The sequence below is a fragment of the Buteo buteo genome, chromosome 3 (assembly GCF_964188355.1).
Source record: "Buteo buteo chromosome 3, bButBut1.hap1.1, whole genome shotgun sequence".
Lineage (NCBI taxonomy): Eukaryota > Metazoa > Chordata > Aves > Accipitriformes > Accipitridae > Buteo > Buteo buteo.
This window is the reverse complement of record NC_134173.1, coordinates 34493432-34515130: the sequence shown is the minus strand read 5'-3', so window position 1 is coordinate 34515130 and position 21699 is coordinate 34493432. Positions and strand designations below refer to the sequence as shown.

The 21699-nt window shown below is 38.5% G+C and overlaps 1 protein-coding gene across 6 annotated transcripts in view; it reads left to right on the top strand.

The window, feature by feature from the left end:
• Positions 1-17196, top strand: part of ST18 (ST18 C2H2C-type zinc finger transcription factor) — a 170914-nt gene extending 153718 nt beyond the window's left edge. For all 6 annotated transcript variants that reach the window (XM_075024312.1, XM_075024313.1, XM_075024318.1 and 3 more), the window contains 9 exons: positions 2426-2488; positions 3192-3260; positions 8365-8427; positions 8523-8603; positions 9662-9883; positions 12081-12169; positions 13672-13775; positions 16101-16244; positions 17056-17196. In XM_075024312.1, the coding sequence (XP_074880413.1) occupies positions 2426-2488; positions 3192-3260; positions 8365-8427; positions 8523-8603; positions 9662-9883; positions 12081-12169; positions 13672-13775; positions 16101-16244; positions 17056-17196 (976 nt within the window). The remainder of the gene's footprint in view (positions 1-2425; positions 2489-3191; positions 3261-8364; positions 8428-8522; positions 8604-9661; positions 9884-12080; positions 12170-13671; positions 13776-16100; positions 16245-17055) is intronic.
• Positions 17197-21699: the final 4503 nt, after the last annotated feature.

Below are 21699 nucleotides of genomic sequence, written 5' to 3'. Positions count from 1 at the left end.
AAAAAGATAAAACACAAGACAGGAGCTGCCCCAGGTTTTTCCAACCTGTATGAAAACTATGTTTAAGTAAGTCCTTCATCTGCTTCCTTCAAAGCAGAGTTAGTTATTCTGTCCTACTGAAAATCCAGTGGATGCACAAATTCACACTCTGGGAGCATAGGCGAATACTCTTTTATCCCATGTACAGAGACTCACTTGTTCTGTCTCAAGCTCCAAGACTTTAGAGTCTAAAACTGCAAAGAAAACAGGATAATTCTGTTAAATCTTTCTGTATGCAACAGCTTGTTTCAGTTTAGAATCGTTTCAGTAAAATTGTCCTAACCAGCTCATAACACTAGTCACTTTTTAAAATCTCATCTAGGCTCTTTGCAAAGATTCACAACAACACCATTTTGGTATCAATAGAGTGTTTTCACTGCAATAGTCAACTAGGACTTTGCAATTATACCACTTTTCTTTCTGTCCCAAACCAGAGTAGGTCTTTCTAGACAAGTGCACTCCATATCGCTTAGTGATGATAGCCCATAATGTATTACTGCAGGCTCACCCATAAATAAACGAGTCGCATCCCGTCACCTTGTGTCCTGCTCCCCAGACTCAGTGGCACTGAATCAGTTAGATCCACCTCTGCCTCTAGAAATTACATTTCCCTGGGGCAAGCTGCTGTGAAGAGCGATTCTTTCCCCTCATGCTGTGCAGTCTGCATGTTGTCTACTCTCCACATTATGTCTGCAGTTGTAGTTCATGACCTAAATTGCTACAGGTCAGGTTTGTTTTGCCTCTTCTAAAACAAATGCATACAAAAATCACTGAGAATTTATTTGCTGAAGATTAATGGCTTTTCTTTTGTAATATTTATTCCTTTCTGATACAGACCTGTTTTGAGATGTCAGTAGAATACTTTTCTACCCTCCTAAATAATAATTCCTAGGGTATTTACAAGGGTGATGATCAGTTTACTGTAGTTTTACTGTATTATTTTCAAACAGTGAGTAAAAACAAGCATCTAAAATGTAGCTGTCCAGAAAATTAAATAATAGTTTAAATTTCTCAGAAGAATCTTTATGTAATATAGGGAACAGACTGCATTTCCATGATCCCATTGAGCTGAGAACTTGTACAGAACAATTCAATACAGGTGGCTCCATCATGAGGAAGTTTTTAAAATGACATAAGCACTTGCAGAAAAAAAAAATTCTGGCATGGTTAGCTCAGTTGCAGTGAACTAATCTGTAAGTACCACCTCCTAGCATGTGCCTTCTATTTTTCCATGTTAATTCTCTTGCCCATAACTGCATTGCTCAAGTTGAAATGAGCTGTGAAAATGAGGCTGATGTCTTCCTAAGGCTTCTCTACCGATTTGAAAAAGTTCCTAGCACTCTGCCAGCTCAAAGAAAATGGCCAGGTGAGGATCTCAGGTACCCCTTACTCATTACTATGGAGCATCAGCTAAAAGTTTTTGTACAGTTTCTGCACGCCTTTCTTCTCCACGGGCCCAGAGAAAGAAGACACAGCCCTTTATAAGGTGACTCTGAAGGATTGGTGTTAGTGTTGTAAAATACTGTAGAAAGGAATACTTAATTCACCTACCCCTCCCCCTCCATGCACAAATTGCATTTCTTGATATCTTTGCCCTCTTGCAGAGGACTACATCCCAATTTGATAAATGAGCTCAGTGCTATGACTGAAGAAGGGTTGAGGAAAAACAGAAACTATAACATCTTCTCCAGGTCAAACATACCTCCATCTCTTGGCAGGAAGGGACATATTTGTTGTGCTAAATGCATACCACCTTTGTATCACTTCTCAGTTCAGCTGAGGAACATCTTGGGAAAATTTTGTGCTCATTCTGAACTTCAGCTGTGTGAGCTTGATGTACTTTCTGTTCTGCAAGCAACTGTAACACATAATTTTTCATTTATGTCAGCAAATAAAGATTGGATGTGTTTCTAAAGAAGGTGCCTTATTTCAGTCAGAAGTCAAGGGAATTATTTTGAATATTACTGTCCTCTGGTCTGTGTTATAGAGGAGGTCAGATCAGAAACTTCATCACTAACATTCATGAATTGCTGTCAAAATTTGGTACTGGTGACTAAACTGTCCTTTGAAGAACCCAAGACATAACCAAAAAATCTACACAAAGCATGGTGGTTTCATGTTATATAGATTAAAAAAAAATAAGGTTTTGACTCATTTGCATGGTGGAAATAGGAAAACTTTTTTTCCGTCTATGCTTCCAGTAGTAATTGAAAACTAGAGGTGTCATGTAAGTTCTACTAGTTTTCTGTAGGGTCATGATAGTGTTGAGATGTGTAATGATGAATGTGATTGCCCTAAGGATCATTACCCAATTCACTGCAGGGTAGAGTGAGCTATGTGGCGTATTATACATACTCTAATTTCTCATTGCCTCTTCTTCACATAGCTGTCCAACTCCAGGATGTGATGGTAGCGGTCATGTAACAGGAAACTATGCCTCACACCGCAGGTAAGAAACAACAGGAAGCCTAAAGCAGGAAATAAGAGCTACTTTTAGCTATTGTCATCTTTGAACATTTTTATACTAACCATGGTTAAGTATTCAACAGTAATTTGCAGAGAATAATCCATATAGAAATGTGACTGGTTTTCCTGGTTTTGTTGTATTTTGTGAAGGTCTGGACTCAATAGACCGATGAGCATATGCTTATTACTGTAGCTGCATGTCTTAGCTGAGACCTGTAGATATCTCTGTGAATGATTTTGAAATTCATAGATCTGCTAACATAACCTGAGGATGCTAAATATTTTCCTCAGAATAGCCTACTGTCAATAGCCAATACCTGGTGGTTGAAATGATCACTTCCTGCCTTTCCTTTCGGGAGCAGGATGGAAGCAGTTTCTGCCTTTTCCCAGCCGTGTGGACCAGATGCTCTACCTGACCTTCATGTAGGCAACATAAAGGAAGGATTCTGTGCACCACTTCCTCCCCATGCAAAGGTTTACAGGGGGCTTAGAAACCTTTGGCCCTGACTGTATGTCTTTCCAGTAATTTAAGCACCGCAGCCTGGTATTGGCTGCTTCTCCTTTGCCAAGAGCAAATATTTGAGGATCTCTTTTTTCCCATTATAAGTCATAGATTTTCTGGAGGTTGCTGTTTTAAGAAAATATGTTCTGTTTTAGTAAAACTTTTCACGTGGTGTTTTTTTCAGTGTTTCTGGGTGCCCGTTAGCTGACAAGACATTAAAATCCCTTATGGCTGCTAACTCTCAGGAGCTTAAGTAAGTATTGATAATAGCACAAATGTTATTGTTATTTATCTTTGATCAGCGTGTTCCCTACATCAATGAAGTTGTCCATTTGAATTGCTCTATGTCAAACCTTTGTCCAAAATTTCAAGTGAATTGGTTTGAAAGCTTTTGAGTGAAATAGAGTTTACTTTTCTCCATTTGTCTTTCTTCATTTTTGTACCCCGTCATTTTCATGAATTAACCAGGACCTGGGGGGGGAAATTGTAAAGGCTAGGAGAGAGGCTGCTCTCAGACTATTACTGAATCAGTAAGAAATAGAAAATATCTAACATGTAAGACAGATCTGGCAAATAATTCAGTCTGATCCAGTTAGAATAAATTAGAATTATTTAGTTAGAAATAAATCTAGTTAGAATAAATCTAAAAATGACACCAGAACCCCTGCAAATCATTTTTTTATAATTCACTACCATATAGTATGAGTTTCATGTCACTGAAGCAGACATCAAGTCATATGATTTTGTGCTGGCATAATTTTCGCCATGAAATGTCACTTACAAAAGGACTGTGCAGGCTCTGCTATATAGACAGATGTATAGGGACATATGAATATTTCAAAAATCTGTAGTCAAGAGAGGTACTGGCAACCAGTCATCTAGTTATTGAATTGGCTTTGTCAATAAGGATGTGTGGAAGAGGAAAGGATAATTAGAGTTCTTTCATAGCTTTCCCTCTGCAACTTGTAAATTGGATCCCATAATAGATGGCTTGGAAAAACTCATGAATGCGTGTAAAAAGGGGAGAATCCTGTGACTGTCCTTTCTGTCCTTTAGGTTCATCCCTAGTCTGGATAGAAGAAAATAAAGTCTGATCATGGCACTATTACACTGTTCTAGTGGTATTAATAGTAGGAGTGACTACATTTAAATTTGATTCGGTGTTTAGGCACAAGTTAGCTTCTTCAGATCAAATATTAGTGGTCTCATCTTCTAGTTGGACAACTTGAATTATTACCAAAATGCTGAATTGATGGTAGCTATGGAGTTGAACCTGCTGGACATGCAGAAAAATGGCAAAGAAAGGCCACTTATATCAGCAACTGTTCAAAAGCAGTTCCCAAAGTCAGTAGGTAAACTGATACACTGCTACAATGCTTCAGTTTTTCCATCTTGGAGTCTCAGAGGTATAAAATTTAGTTTTAGTTTGTTTTAAAAAGAGCAGCACAAGAAGCAAGGAACTGACTTGTGAAAATGCTGACAAATTTGAAATCATTTGCTGAGTCATAAATATTTGTCCCTGCTTTTGTTGGCTTTCTGCCATACATAGACAGTCACACAAATATTTTGAATAGTTGCTCCTCATGCAGCGCCCCCCCCCCCCATTCATGTGTGAATAAGGAAATTTGCATACCAATATGGTTATTTTTCCACTAAAGCTTCTAGAGTTTTGGTCATGCCATAAGGAAAGAGGAGCAACAGCATATGACTTAAATGACAAACTGCACACTGTACGCCATGTATAATAAGTGAGTTGTGAAAGACAAAGTCAAAGTTCATGAACATTTCACAGACAGAAATATGTTGCATAACGCACTTAGCATTTAATTTCAATTAACTAGAAAAAGAGCAAAAATCAAAATCTGTTCACAGACAATTTGCAAAAGGAAAAAGGGATAAATAAAATTATTTTCCACAAATGTACCACCTTATTTTAGCTTCCTGCAAACATTGTTCAGGTAAAATTTTAAACAAACCTCTGCTTTTGATAAGTGTTGGCTAAATGAAATCATACACCAAACACTGCAATCATGCCTGGACTGGAATCATACAGTGATATCAATAGTTAATTTTAGTACCACTATGTGAGCAGAGGGCATAAATGCTCATAGAATCAGGCCAGGAAAGTACCCTCATGTAGTTAGGCATGGATACGAAAAAGCTGTGTATTTTTTCCAAATGTTATCCACGTTTAATTTGCCAGAATCAAGACATGATTTTGGCTTTAATTATGAAACTCTAAGCCAGCAAAGATACAAGGCTTCCATGTGATCTACAGTTTGGAAATAAGGAAGATCTGTTCAGAAAGTGAGCCTTTGAGTCAGATTCAAATTTTTATCTGAGGATTCTTCCTTGCACAGAGCAATCTAAGGTGGTCAAATTAAAACATACTAAAGTTGACGATGACTCACAGATTTTAAAGCTATAAGGGAGAATTATGACTGATCATCCTATTTCACCAGAGCTGCTTATCAAGCCATAAAGAATTTTAAAACTGTACTTTAGAAAGATTTTTACTTACAGTTCAGAAACTGTAAGGAATGGGTAGTCAGTCCTATCCTTAGACAAGTTGTTTCAGTGGTTATAAGCCAATTTTAGGAGACATTCTAGCAGTTCTTCTAGATAGGCTTCACACAACCCGTTGATACTGATCCATACTCCATAGGCAGCATGACATATTTTAGTCAATAGTTTTCTCAGCTGACCTCTGTAAGGCAAACCTGGGTTTGCCTTAACTAAAGTTCATATCCAACCATTTCTGTGAGCTTTCCAGGGAGTAAGAGTACCAGAAATGTTCCTGGATCTGCAGCTCAGTGTATCAATTTTACATGCAGTTGTAGTTCATTTACCTAAAAATAAAGCAACCCTCTTGGAGAAAGAAACAAAGTAGCAGGTACTTAATGCACAGTTATAAGAATTTCTGTTTGAAATCACTGAGAGATTTGTTCTTGGAAGACAAACATGATGAATTGTAAAAGAATCTGTAACTTACATCCCCTTGAGAGTTGACATCTTTTAGCTTGAGCTCCTGAGGCCTCTGGCCCTCCAATGTAAATCTGATTTTCTTGGCTCTGCACAGGGATCCAAAAACAGAGGCTGACTCCCTAAACTGGGGCACCAGTCCAAACTCATCAGCCAGTTAAAAGCTGATGAAGATCCACAGTATTACTGATTGTAAGGCAATACATTGCTGGTGTATCTTGTATTGTGGAATTTCACAATCCATACAAAGATATAATCAATATTTGGAAAACCCAACCCAGTGGTCAAGCTTAGGAGTCTTGCTAGTGAAGCTTCTTACTAATTTGTCAGGAATCCACCTGAAATATCATCTTATAATTTCATCAGTATTGATAATATCTCAGCCTCAAATCTTTAATGACTTCAAGAATAGTTTGGACTCTAATCTGGTTGTGAAATCTAACTGTTGCTGCAAGTGGTAAATGCAGATGGGGAGATTCAAATTTAGTTTAGTGTCTTTTTTAAGCCCATAACTCTCAGACTCATGATCTAAGTGTCTCCCGTAAAGAACTCTTACTGAGTTAAAATCCACGTCCGGTCTATGCGGACATCTCTTCCATCTGTGATCATCTGATCAAACAAGTAGCCAAAATTAATACACATAGTATTTGGCAGGTGTTCCAGATTTACATGTGAGCATTCACATTCTCCAGACATCTGCCCTTTCTGCCCGCTCCACATGACATTGTGCCCATTCCTTGTCCCACACTCAGACAAGTCAACATTTAGCTCTACACAGTCAAGGATATCTGGCACTCTGCAACCCACACCTCTACCTTCACTCTCAGTGCGAGGCATGTTATTCTGCCAAAATGTTTTGTTCAGAAAATGGTATCATGAAATGTTTTGACATTGTCTTTAAAAAAAAAAATCTCCCCTATCTTCAGTTGAAATTATTTGCTGAATTCTGCTTGAATCAGTGAATTAATTGTCATGTCCAAAAGAAATCACATTTTTGACAAATTAATTGTTTGCAGAAAAATAGTTTTAAATATTCTGTGAAGAGGTACACCTGCACACTCAGATGTGTTAATACAATTATATTTGTAGGTGTTTTCCATGGCAGCCTACCAACAACTAGATGAAATTGCCCATCTCCTCACCTCAGGAAAGATTCAGTAACAACTGAGACCCTTAAGAGAGTATTGAACAATGCTAGTTTCCTTAATGGTTCAGTACAAGATTATTTGGCACAACTCTTTCTGCAATTCCGATACTCTGTAAAAATCATAGCATTCAAAAGGCCCTTAGGGATGCTTAGCATAAGAACTTCGTGCTGTATAATACAGAAACATAGAACTGGCTGGCACAATTTCTAAAGGTAAATATTTTGCTTGTGCTGCTTTGTGTGCTGAGGTGTGTTTCTCTTCTCTTAAAAACCAAAGCAAAGCAAAGCAAAGCAAAAACCGACACAAGAAATACAATATACTTAAATGAAAAAAGAAATAAAGTATCTGAAGTTCTGGGATGGAAGGTGCTACCAGGAGGGTCCTGCTCCAAACCCCATAGAAGTCAGTGGAAAGACCTACTGACTCCAGCAGGCTTTTGGAGCACATTCTTCATGTACAATGAGCACGCAAGAAGCCCACCCTCCCAGACCACTGGCAAAAACACAGTAACAGGCAAGTTTGTTTCTTTTCATTGTATGGATGTTTTAGTGTTAAACATTCATACTTCAAAAGGCTTGTTTCTTGCACACACACACACACAGAAACTCCTTAACTATTAGACATAAGCATAATCCAATTGCCAAGCTGAATACCCAATTGAATCTAGTGCTAGGAAGATATGGTCCTGTTGTATGCTTACAGTGCTAGAATATACAAATTATTAAATTCAAATTCTGGCTCTCGCCTATTCATGCCCAAAAGTAAAACTGCTTCTCTGCTTCCATTTCCCCTTCTGTAAATACTGGCAATGTGTTTATTTATATCTGTACCTGAAAACATCAGAAGAATAGCAAACAAACACATAACAGTAAATTTACAAATAGATCTGTATCAAGCTGCCTTTTTTTTTTTTTTTTTTTTTTTTTTTGGCATGTTGATCCTGTACAAGGAAAAATGTATGGTACAAACAGTGTTATAAACTAAATAAATCTACACATCATATGCAATATATTTCACATTCCTTACTAAAACTTTGTTGTAAAAGAGAAAAAAATTTGAAAGGCGTCTGCTCATTTAAAAAGAAAAAAAAAAGCAAGAACTAGTTTTAATTATTCAACAAAAGCTCTGCTATTCTTTCTTCCACCCTAGACAAAATGCAGAAGGTACACATTATTTACTGTGTACCTCTGAAGCTGTATTTTGTAAGCTCCCTGTGTTATTCTGTAGGTGCCCGACACCTGGCTGTGACGGCTCTGGTCACGTGACGGGGAACTATGCATCCCACAGAAGGTAAAAACCATCCTATCGCATGGGGCTGCAGCGCTCAGGGTTCTCAGCAAGCAGCAGCAGAAAGAGGTGGCTTTTATTCTGTGTGCTTCTTTCAGTTTATCTGGTTGTCCTCGTGCCAGGAAAGGAGGTATCAAAGTGACTCCTACCAAGGAAGAAAAAGAAGACCCTGAACTTAAGTGAGTACAAAAGCAGTGGTCTCCCACCAGTGAAGGGGGAAAAAAGCCCATAAGAGCTCAGGACTTGAGGCACCATAGGAGATGCTCCAGTTAATCTGAGCCACGTGAGAGAGTAGGGCCTACAGCTGGAGCTGAACCAAGTGTTCCTGCTTCTAGCGAAGCTGGTGGAGTCCATCACCTTGGAGCTTGAACAGTGAGGAAGGATTGCTGTATCTGCTTGCGTTGGTCCAATTATTTTAAACAGTGCTATGAAACTGCCACTTGGTTGGAAAATTTGGCAAAACGAAGGAAAACAAATTATTTCTGCCTGTAGTGAAATCTTCACGTCAGCTAATTAAATCAGAGTGACACCTTCAAAAATATGTCCCAGAGAACTTAAATATATGTAAATCCCATCTCTTTCCTCTATAAATAAATAAAAATTTCACTTAAAGTGAAAACTGGAAACTCAATAGAGATTCACTACATTCCTGACTTGAATGCACATTCCATTAGAATAAGTAAATGGTAACTGCCAGAGTATAGATATGAAGATTTAGTTGCATACAATGTTGTTCTTAATACTTGCTAATGATCTATGAGAGGCTGCATGACACTGACAGAGCAGCACAAAAAATCCCAAACCTTTCTTTGCAAGTATTTACATGAGATGATGCAAGTTTTCCAGCTACAGGAACCCATCCTCTGCTTCATGCCAAAAACCTAGATAGAGAGGAGAGAATGTTGACTTTCCATACACTTGTAGAAGTGTGTTTTATTGCCTGGGATGATAGAATTTCAATTTTATTTTCTGGTAAAATACTATCTAAATTAATGTTTTAGTTTCTTAGGCTGTATGACTGTATTTTAAATTGCCTAATCTTAAGATCAGCTGAACCCCTATAACTCAGCTTGGCATGAATTGGATGCTCAGGTACAGTGTGCCTCAGGGGACTGAGTCTTAATGCATTAATGCAAAGTGGCACAGGCAGCTGGAATTATTATCTCAGACCTTCTTGAGACTGTCTTCGCCTGCTCTCTCCAGTGAAAACAGGGGTTCTTTTGCTGTGTTTCTGTAGATGTCCAGTGATAGGCTGTGATGGCCAAGGTCACATATCAGGTAAATACACTTCTCATCGCACTGCTTCTGGTTGTCCTTTGGCTGCCAAGAGACAGAAGGAGAGTCCTGTCAATGGGTCTTCACTATCCTGGAAACTGAACAAACAAGAGCTGCCACACTGTCCTTTGCCAGGCTGCAACGGGCTGGGTCATGTTAATAATGTTTTTGTCACCCACAGAAGGTATAACTTTGTGTTTTCTCTTTTCATTTTTCCTTAACATTCCACTGTTGAATTGGCAACATGTGAGGTTACAGTCTGAATAAATTGTGCTGAAGTCTTTTAAGTAACATCACAGTTTACATTGCAGCTGAAGTAATATGGATCAGAATAACTTTCAGTGGGTTGGGACCAACTTTTCACTCTTTTTCTACATTCAGATTGCAGTGTAACTTTCCAAGGTATTTTCTTCAGATTAACACAGTTTCTGTATGATTTAAAATTTAACAGAGATCTTTCCTAGGCAATTATGGAGTTGTATCTGTATATCTTTTATGGAAAATGCAGATATCTTTGAAATGACACCAGAAAATATTTAGCAAGAGCAATGGCTGCATTCATTTCATATTTCTGCCAGCGGAAAAGCTGTTTTTATAAACTTTGTATTTAAATAGCTAGAACCACACAAAAAAGTAAACGTGTAGAACTCATATGGATTTCACAAGTTTGACGTTACAACAATCTTAGAAAGAAAACTATCCTTACAAAGTAGGAATCACACCTGTAACCAGTAACAATAAACACTATGATTTTAAGTATCACTGTGAAGACACTAGTATAATTTGACCACATTCAATAACTATCATAGAATCATAGAATGGTTTGAGTTGGAAGGGACCTTAAAGATCATCTTGTCCCAACCCCTCTGCCGTGGGCAGGGACATCTTCCAGTAAACCAGGTTGCTCAAAGCCCTGTCCAACCTGGCCTTGAATATTACTCAAAGAATCTGGCTATAGAATCTGAATTAATACCTGGCAAATTCTGGTCTTCTGTCTGTAATAAGAATTAAGTATATATTCTGTACCTTCTTTGCCTTCTTTCTAAAATTCTGAGCCAACTTCTCCAATACAAGTATGTCCAAGGTGACTTGAACAAATTCAGAGTCCAGTGTTATCCTAACTTTATGATCTACATCCCATGTTAAAGTCTTTGCATTAAGACCCTACTGTAAATTGGTCCTAATTAAGCAAATAACATAAATAGTATGTTAGCTGGTTGCAACTCAGACTATAGATGATTTCTCTCCTGCATAAGGCTGGATCACACTCAAGATCATGTTAGTTAAAATGACATAGTAAATATAGTTTTGTGATTGATAACCTTTCCTAGGACATTTGAAACCTAACAAGTAACCCATGGCTTTGAGACATTCTTCCAGTTAGTTATCTGCTCTGGGCAGAACTAAGGAGCATTTCAAAACTGGAGAACTAGCATCTTTCCCTGTATAGCTTTTAGCTAAACCAGTATGAAGCTAACTTCAACCCGCAAAAGCTTTTTTTTTTTTTTTTCCTACATGGAAACACCATGTCTGTTAGGATTTTTGTTTTTCATTTTTACACACACACAAAAATCAACCATTTTTCTGTGGAACAAAATTTTTCTTCACTCCTTACTTGGCTACATCTGAATACAAATCCTTCTGCCAGTTCTTCAGCATATGGGTATTTCTTCTTTGTTATTTATAAAGATAGTATTAAGACAGTGCAATTCATCTTAGCCCTTTAGTGGGCTATAAAAATTGCCTCAGATAATTACCGGCTGATGAAATTGTAAGCTTTGAAATAGCAAAATGTAATTTAATGTGAACAGTGGTTAAAAAGCAAGCTGACTATATAATAGAACCATTCAAAAAAGCTATTACAGTCTATAGGGTATATCCAGAGTTATTATTGTATTGATCATTATTATGTATCAACAAAATGATACAATAGTTGTGCACCGTGGAAATCATCCCATTAACTAATTTTTTTTTAGGATTGTAAACTTGCCAGTTTAAAGGACCATACTGCTCCTCTTCTCTGGAGCACAAGCCCTCAATGAAAACAATAGAGGGGTTTTATTTATAAGTGTTGGAACTGCAAGAATTCGTAAATGCATCTTCACATAACTTAACAGTAGCTGCCACTGCTATTTTGGTTATTCTGAAATATGCTTAAGAGTTGTTTACTTATAGGTTGAGATTTCTGTGCCAATTTTCAAGCTAGAATATACAGTTAAATGGCTCTTTATGAGTTATGTCATTCCCCGAAGCTATGCTATAATGGAGATACTGATGTGACCTTAGGTACAGAGGTCTGTCCAAGTGCATGATAATATTGCCTGAAAGGATTGTTGCCATTTTCAAGTGGGTGCTAATGTTTTTTTTCCTATTCGTTTCAGCCTGTCTGGTTGTCCTCTGAATGCACAAGCCATAAAAAAGGGCAAAATTTCGGAAGAATTAATGACTATCAAGCTTAAAGCAAGTGGTGGTAAGGAGATTTGTAAAAGATGATGACATTTATTTAGATAGAAGGGCCCTGACTCCCATTTATACTTATGCCCCTTTATGCCATTCTGGCATTAATTCTCACTCCTTTCAGTTGTCTCTAGCAATAGCAAATTTTGAATAACAAAAATCTTTGCATGAGAGATTATAAAATTATTCTCATTTACATCATGATAACTCAACACTGAGGGTATGCTCTCATCTTGTCTCAGAGCATTATTTTTTTACTTGGAGATGCTTTCAATATTGTTATTACTAATAAATTATTAGTTGCAGATCAGGAGGACTTAGCTCTCTGATGACTAAGGTAAGAAGGGATAAACACTGTGTGCAGAAATTGACTCCTCTCCCTAACTTGAATACTACATGGTTTAGTGCCTGTGCAGTACTTGGACAATTTTGCTAACCCATGTAGTAAGTAAAAGGAACACTTACAAAATAGGTATAGAGGGAAATATGTAAGAGTCTCCTTTCTTTACAGTGTGCTTTATTAAATTGGGCATTGAGCCAGGATTCAGGGAACTTTATGCATCCAACTGTTGAGGAAAAAGGTTGTATTATGTGGGGCAAATTAGTTTGCTTCCATATGTCCATGTTTTCACTGGGGCAGGGACTGCTGCTTACAGATTCCCCAAGCTGGCTCCCCAGTTGACTCTGTTTAGGGCTTAGGTTTTAAAGCAGTAACAGCAACAGTGGCACAAATCTTTAGGCAGAGCTGGTCTCAGAGTGATGCTGAGCAGAGAGAGGGACACATATTGCCACCAGCTCTAACTGCTCAGTATTTTTCAGGACAAGGCTTTCATTAAGGACCTGAAGATTTTTTCTCTTTGCTACCTAACTTGTGGGAATGTCAAAGTCTTCCTTCCTCTTTTTGTGTAATGCTTGTTAGCTTCCTGACAATTTCCCTTTTGCTGCTATTTAAATTTCACTATTTATCACATGTAACTAAGGCTGTGCTTATTGAAGTTATTCTGCATGGAGATTTGCCCCCACAGAACTTCTTACAAGCTCAGAAGCAGGTACAGATCAGCTTACTGAAGTCAGCAATTATACTAGTGGAGATGTTACCCTGGGGTGTTCCCTGCTAAAGAGGGGTTGCTGTTATGTTTCTTTTAAAATGAAAAAAAAAAAAAAAACAACATTGTAAATATCCCTTCACGTTTTGTGATAAACTTCCCTCTTTCTGGGCAATTTTTCCTTTCTGTACCCTCCAGCTTGTAGTTGCATGTTGCACTGGAAAAAAAGAATTGTGAAACACAAAGACTTAGAAAGCCCCTTCTATGTTTCAGCTCATACAGATGCTTTACAGCTAGGACACAATTTTGACAGTAAAAGCAAAGTAAGAGGCAATTTAAGGATCAATCATTTGATGAAACACTTGTTATCTTCCTCTTGTTCAGTAACAGGTAACACAGCTTGTTACTCATACATCCATTTACATGTGGACACTTTAAATCTGGTATTGCTTTTTTCAACTATTTGCAGGTATTGAGAGTGATGAAGAAATCAGACACTTGGATGAGGAAATAAAAGAACTGAATGAATCCAATCTTAAAATTGAAGCTGACATGATGAAACTTCAAACCCAGGTATGACATCAACATCAAAGTTCTACCTTTTCTTATGCTATGTTTAAGCACAATAAATAAATTAAATGCTATGTAAATGCTATGTTTAAACACAGTTAGTCTGCTGTGCAGTTGTTTTCCCATCATTCTGTGGCACTTAAAAGTACCAAAATCCTACATGCTTTTTTGTCAAGTTTTTGTTTGTTTGTTTTCTGTAAACAAGCAGGAGATTCCTAGGTATGGTCTTAAAGATCTGATGAATGACAAATTCAGGGCAGTTTGGAGCTAATCTTGGCAATCAGGAAAAACATATTTACCAAACAAAACATTCATTTTCCTTTGTTGACCAAACTTTTGTTGACCAAACCAGGCAGAATCTCATACTGTGGTTTTTAGGGAGGATATTACCTCTTATCAGCACACTCTAACTCTTAATGCCAGTTGACTTTGTTCGTATGTGTACCTAAGAAAATCTCCCTAGTTCAGTTCACCCACTGTCAGTTGTTCAAATAGTTTGAATTTTGCCTCCAGGCAACATCTGGTGAAGAATGGATGCCTTTTGCTAATTTGTGTGGCAGACAAGTTTGATGGGAGCTATGGAAAAGAGTCATTCTCTTTCATTCTTTTGTATACTGTAGAGATTAAATTGGCTTTAAGACACTGGCAGTGGTTCTATGGAGTGAGCTGAATACTTTCATCCCTACAGAGACTCCTATATGCACCTGGGAGTTCACCTGGGCAGGCTGAGTAAAAGCAAGAGCAGAAGCTTGCTCAATATTTTAGGAATAAGAGTTTAAGAAAGAAGTTCCTAAATGAGGTCTGGGAATTGAATATAAATCTAAACTGATCTAAAACAAACTGAGTGTAACCATACACCTCTGTATTTGTGCCACACTGGAACGTATTGTGTTGATTCATGCTGGTTTTGTAATAACCACTATGTGTATGGTCTAAATAAGGGTGAAGTTTATGCCACCTACGCTAGATCTAAATGATCTGGCTTTACACTGCAAAGATTGTGGGGATATCCATCCTGAACTGCACTGCAGCGGAAGGATAGTGTTCAGTGTCTCAGGACACTTGTCAGTTCTCTCTGGCGATCACTGTGCTGTTTACACAGAGATTGCCCCATTTATGCAGTCATATTTCTTCTCCATGGACTTGCTCCCTGGAGAAGGCAGTCTGACCAGCAAAGCCTGAACTAAACTACAGCTGAAGCAACGTGTCCCCTACAAGGTTTGCTCTACCTCCTTTTAATCTAGCCCAGCCAGGTGTCAGGCTGCTGCGAGCACCCTCCAGAGGAGAGGCTGTAGTGGATCGCAGGCAGGCAAAAAGGGCTTCCTCCCCCTGGGGAGAGTTTTGACATGTGACGGTGTGTGAGGAAGGGAAGTGACCACAGCAAGAGACATTTGAGTAGTGCGGAGATGTGCATCCTAACGAGGAGAGGGTGGGCATAGCAGCTGTGGCCGTGATTCCATCGCTCTGTGCCTTGCGGAGCTGTGGCCAGGCACAGGGGTGGCAGCCCCTGGTTCTGCCCTGCCCTGCTGCCTGCTGCTGGGCCAGGAGCTGGGCAGCGGGGAACCAGGCCCTGCCATTGCTGCCTTTGGTTTTTCAGCACTGCTTTTGACATATAAGCCTTCAGAGCTAAGTATATTCCCAGTGCTGTCGCACTATAAAGATACCATTTTGCTACCTCCGATGCTTTTTCCTTCTCTTTCCAAATCCCTCGTTTCCATTCTGTTGGTCGGAGATCATCTTTGCAATGATTGTTGTGCGCTCAACCTCTCGGTTTCCTTTCCACTCTATTTTTCTCTTATTGTTCCCAGTGCCAGCCCTGTCACTAATCCCAGCCAGCCCACAGCTCTACCCTCCACCCAGGAGTGGGGCAGGAAAGTAGCACAACAGCTAATGCCCATTCCCTTGCTATTGTTCCCTAATCAGCAGGGATGCTGTAAGAGCAGGACAGCAATCTGAACGTCAGCTTCCTTTCTCCTTCCCTCTGCCAGCCCTGCAGCCACACTCTCCATCCCAGCTCCACACTGACCTTCTCCACTGAGCTCAATTCCCTCCTCCCGCCGCGGGGCACCTTCCAGTGCCTCGCTGCCACAAGGTTTTGCCGTGAACCAGCAGCAAAGTCCATCACTTCAGAGCAAATACAACCTCTTCCCTGCTCTGAATACTCTGTGGAGAAGTTACGTCTATCCTAAAAAACCCATACCTGAGCTTCAGATCCATTGTGGCCCCTCTCATAATCACGTAACTTCCATTTTGGCTTCAAACTGCGGTTACAACAACGCTGCCAAGGGTCTGTCTGTTTGTGTGTTTGTGCCTGCCTGTGTCTTTTAGATCACATCTATGGAGAGCAATTTGAAAACAATAGAAGAAGAGAACAAACTCATAGAGCAGAACAATGAGAGCCTGTTGAAGGAGTTAGCTGGCTTAAGCCAAGCCCTCATCTCCAGCCTCGCTGACATTCAGCTTCCACAGATGGTAAGACCACAGCCAGCAGCTTCACACCTTCTTTAAGACTGTTTTGCCAGCGCTTGAAGCAGATGAGCAAGCTCAGGGACCAGCAGGAGCAATAGAGCTGCATTAGCAGAGAGCTCTTTTAGCCGAATTTACCTTGCAGAGATGCTGGATCGTAAAATCTGTGTGGTAGCAAGGGCAGCTGCTTCCCGGGCTGAGCCAGCCCTCGTACCTCTGCCCTGTGCCACACTGTGCAGGACAGGCTTTTCCCTCTGAGCCCCTATCTGAAAGTCCACCTTGCACAAAGAGTGAAAACTTCACACCGAGAATCCTTATGCAGTCTGCTCCTAGATCAAAACTTTAACCTCTTTCATACAGGTGATTTTTCTGGAGCCAACAAAGCTTTACCTTTTCAAAAACTCCACATCCTTGATGTCTTACTTGCAAATGCAGGCCAAATCCACAAAGGTACTTGGGTCTCCAGAGCTACAGGCCCTTTTCCCAACCTCAAGGGGGTGGCTGGGAAATTAGGTGAGGACAGTTACAGGCATGTCAACCATAGCCCCAGAGCCAAACAGGCCAAAACTGAAAAGCAAGTTACACTGCAGGCAATATCTCTAACCCCTTTTGTTGCTTGGAGAGTGTGTAGTTCCCCCAGCACGTGCAACTCCCTTTATTTCTATAACCCCTCCATTAATTTGGATGCCTGCCCTGTTTACAACTTCTCCACGGTTGCCATATCACTGCTTTACCATGCTTTGGGGTTGGGTGTTCGGGGGGTTTTTTGGCCTTAATTTTATCTCCTACAATTATAATCTGTTTTGTCTTCATTTAGGGGCCAATCAGTGAGCAGAATTTCGAAGCATATGTAAATACACTCACAGACATGTACAGCAATCTGGAACGGGACTATTCCCCCGAATGCAAAGCTCTGCTGGAAAGTATCAAACAGGCAGTGAAGGGCATCCATGTGTAGGATGTGAAAGCTGCTGGGCAACAGAAATTACTTAACAGCAGTAAACTCCAGATGGATCTGTTAGGAGTTCATGTACTGCTAAGGGGTGTAGGTTGCCATGCTGCATTTACAATTGCAACATTGCACTAATTTTTTCCCAGCTGACATAAAAAAAAAAAAAAAGAATAAAACCACAACAGACTATTTGTATTAACAGCAATGCACTCTGTTAGTATATTGTATTTATTTCAGTACAATTCCTTTTTTTTTCTTCTTTTGCACTCAGTTTTTGTAAAGTGAATGTAAAAAGTGTGTGCGACTATTTTTTATATTTTTTATTTATTTCTAATCAAAGAGTTGTTTTTTTTATCTTTTAACAGCATTTTTGCGGCCTGCCATATTTTTACAAATGTGTTTATTAATTTATTTTCCAATGGGATTTTAAATAGACTGAAAAGTTATACTGTAAATTAAATAACTTGCTGGGTTTGTACAGGAAGAAAAAAAAAAACCTATGAAAGTAACAAATGACTGAACCGTGGTTCTAGTTTTATTTTCCTCACATCCTGCTTTTTTATAATGGCTTTGTATCAGAAATGGGTTTGCGGTAACATGAGATGTGAAGATGCCTGGAATGAGAAGATAAATGGTGCCCACTAGTGGGGAACTTGGGCTCTTAAAAGCACAGTATGCTGGAAAACAGTGTGTTAAAGAATACGTTAGCAATAATGAAATATAGCAATCAGCAAAGCACTTGACTTGGCTGTGTGATTTAGCCTATGCGAATGATTATTTAAAATGTTTCAAGAGAACTTCAGATTTATTTTACCACTGTGGTTTTTTTCAGAGTTAGCTCATGGTGGGAAATGACAATTCTCTCTAAACAAGAAGGGTAATTCGATAGGACTGGTACTTTTTTAGTACGAGACATTGAGGTTTTAACCGAGTGACCGGTATTGCTATGGATTTGGATTTGAAAAACGCAAACACATCCCAAGCTGAAGGCTTTGTACATAATGAATCGAACACATCTCCCCTGAAATGGCATTTAATACAGGTTTGAACTTAACGGCAGCTGAGAAGGCAGCGGTCTGGAGAGGAATAATACCACTCCAGCGCAACGGTGGTTGCTTTTCTCTTTGAACAAACGGTAGCAACACCGTGACTGGTTTCTCCCATCCTTCTTCACTAAGACTAGGCTGATACTGAATTTGTTACCAGTCTTTCAGTAGGGTACCAAGTGCTACAGAGCATACAAACAGATGGAGGTGCGGACAGGCGAGCACTTGCGCGGAGGTGCTGGCGTCCGCCTCGGTATCTGGTTAGCCTGGGTGTGGAACTTCTGAATCCGTCAGAAAGTAGCGGTTGCTATAACAGAGGCAATGTCTATTTCAGGGATTGTAAGTAATTAAGCATTGTTTCAAAAGTTTTTTTTATATTTATTTTTTTTAAGAAAAAGGTATAAACAACCAGCTAAACTGCCTTTTTTGTATGCACACACACCTCATGTGCATATGTGCCTCAGTGTAAATGTATACATGGATCTAGCGTGTGTTTAATTTTTCCGTGCTATAATGAAAGTGTTTATTTTTATTAGCCTCATTTATATTTAGATTGAATATGATGGCATTCACAGGCTTGACATATACAATTATATTATTACTGTTCCTGCACAAAAGTACTATTCAAAAGTGATTCAACTTTCATGCACTGTGGTCACTGTTCTGCATTAGGTGGGGCTTGCTTTTTGTTTGAGGGTTGATTCAACTCTCTGATCCTAGTTTAGACGGGGGAAAATGTATGTTCTTAGGAGCTGTGTTTATTTTTAAATTGATTTTTCAAAAGCTACCATATGTGCTGTCTAATATAAATAGGAGGACACCAAACAGAAATTTGCTATTAAAGTTATTGTTCTTGCTAAAAAAACAAAAAGCAAACATTTGTTATACTTGTTAAATGCATACAAAATGAGTTCACTCATTACAAAGACTAAAATTTAATTTACTAAATATTTTAACAAATTTGTTATATATTTTATTTAAGTAAAAAAAAAAAATCTCTTACTGACCTATGTATTTATTATTATGATTTACTATGGCTTCAGGTTAATTTATCTGTGTTTGGTTGTTTGCTCAGGATGTTCTGTGAAGTATGTTTGTATTTATTTGCCTCCCTTGTACTTGATGTGTTTTGTAATGTGCACTGATTTTTTTTTTCTTTTTGTTTTTCTTTTTTTGTGTTTAAATGCATTGATGAGCTATACTGTAAATTAGACCTTTTGTAAAGAGCAATGATGTATGCATTTTTTAATTTGGAGTAGTTTGTATACTGTTTCTTCATACAATTAATATTTCTTACATCAAAACAACAAAATTGTGTTCTGTGCTGTACATTTGGTGTATGGTAGGAAATAAAATTGATAATGAAACATTGCAGCAAGTTTGTTGGGTTTTTTAGCCTCTAGATGCCAACTTGTATTACACTTTCTTAACTGCACCTGGCACTATACAGTGTGTCAGATGTTTTACTTGCTTTGTGTACAAAATGTGTCATCCCTGTAAGTAAATTTCTGGTATAAATAATTTAATTAGTGTTTTACTTTGTCAATTTGAAATTAGAAAGGGAAAAATGAAACTGCTTAGGAGGTCCTTTTCACTTCTGAAGGGAAAAAAACCTCAAGATAATAATCACTGCATTATTTAATGCATTCTTTTCTTGGCAGTTGTAGACTTCATTTATACTGATAAAGTACAAGATTTGTGCTGACCTTTAACAGCTGCTAAATTATGTTTAAACATAAAAGCCATTGTAAAGTTTCCAGCAATTCGGAACCGCCCACTGTTCCAGTGCAATTTTCTGCTGAGATTTGCAGTGCTTAGACAATGCACAAATAAAAATCTGCTGGTTTTAGAAAGACAATATTTCCAGTATCTAATGGACTTTCTTTTTTCACTGCTCGTTGTAGCGAAAACAGGCCAGTTTCATTTAGGATGCCTGCTAATGGCTTCAGGAGCATTTCTTGTCTCAGATTCCAACTTTCCATGGATAGACCAAGAATAATTTTCAGTTAGAAAATAAGGTAAATTTAAAGCCTATAAAGTAGCTGGTAATTATTTATTTGAATAGACATAGTTCAATAAACTAAAATGGACTCTGACACTAGAAAAACTGACATGTCCTGCATTTAAATGCAGCAGAGGTTCAAAATTCGCATCATGACATGAATCCTGGATACTCACAAATCTTGCCAAGTTTGGAGCTGTAGAGTCAGCGATGGGCTGGGTTGGAGACAGACCTGTCCTGGGAAGCTCTGCTCTACTGGGCTTCAGAATTTTCTTTGCTCTAGGACACTTATCCAAGGAGAGCATGAACTGGCTCTTAAGGAACTAATAGATACTTAAGTAATATTTCTTAATGAATATAAAATAATATTCAGGGTCCTTTAAAATTACTGTTTAACTTTAGCTGTAGACCTTCAGGTCAGCTGACACTACTGGGATAGTCTCTTCTCATACATCACAGATGAAGCAGAAGCAGGTCTCCCTTAGCAATGTGCCTTAATGCTAAACAGATAAAGACTGAGGCCAACATTTTTATTTTGTCTGACTGCCTAAATTCAAATTACAAATTTAGAAGGCCTTATTGTCAGATAGGCAGCTCCCCACAGGGCATTTTTTAAAGATCTATACCAATTCTGATTATCTGCTGTTTATAAGATTGGAGGAGGGCAATGGTATGAGGATGTTAGGCTTACGGACACCTAAGAAAGCAATGCTGTATTCTCATTTCCAGCAATATGAGACAGGGACTGTAAGCAAAGAAACACTTTTCCTAGTGGTTTTGGATAGGAAATATGATATCCAGAGTTTATTGATTAAACTATTATTATCTAAAGACTGTTCCTGCATTCACCTTTAAACAAAATGTTTATTTCAGTGTTGAAATGATGGTCTTTCTCGATTAAAAAAGAATAATGTAAACAATTAAGCCATATTCATTACTAAACTAACATAAGCCATGGGGGAAGAAAAACAACCAAACAACAAAAAATGTTGTTCTTGAAATAACCTTTCAAACCATTTCCATCTCCTGAAATTTCCATTTTTAGTTATTGTTCTGTATTTATGCCTATAGAAGGGGGGAAATTGCTTAATTCAGTAAAAATGTATCAATTCCATTGATTGAATTAACTTGAATGGAATTGAAACTTTAAATATCAAAGAGAAGGTAGAGGGGCAAGAACATTTGCTGTCCTATTGGCTCAGGAAGTCTATCCTGTCTCTTAACTAAACATGATGAAGGTTTTTGAGTCTACAGTGTAGAAAAGAGATTCTGTTTTCTACTGCAATCTTATTTCTATTTACTAATTAAGCAACTTTTCTCTCCTGCTGGCTTAGTGTATCTATCTAATTATGTCATGGCTTTTCCACTCAGCACCCCTTCATCCTACTCATATTGTACCTTTTTTTTTTTTAAATAAGTCACGGCATTTCTCGATGGGAATTTGTTATCATGCAATGACAC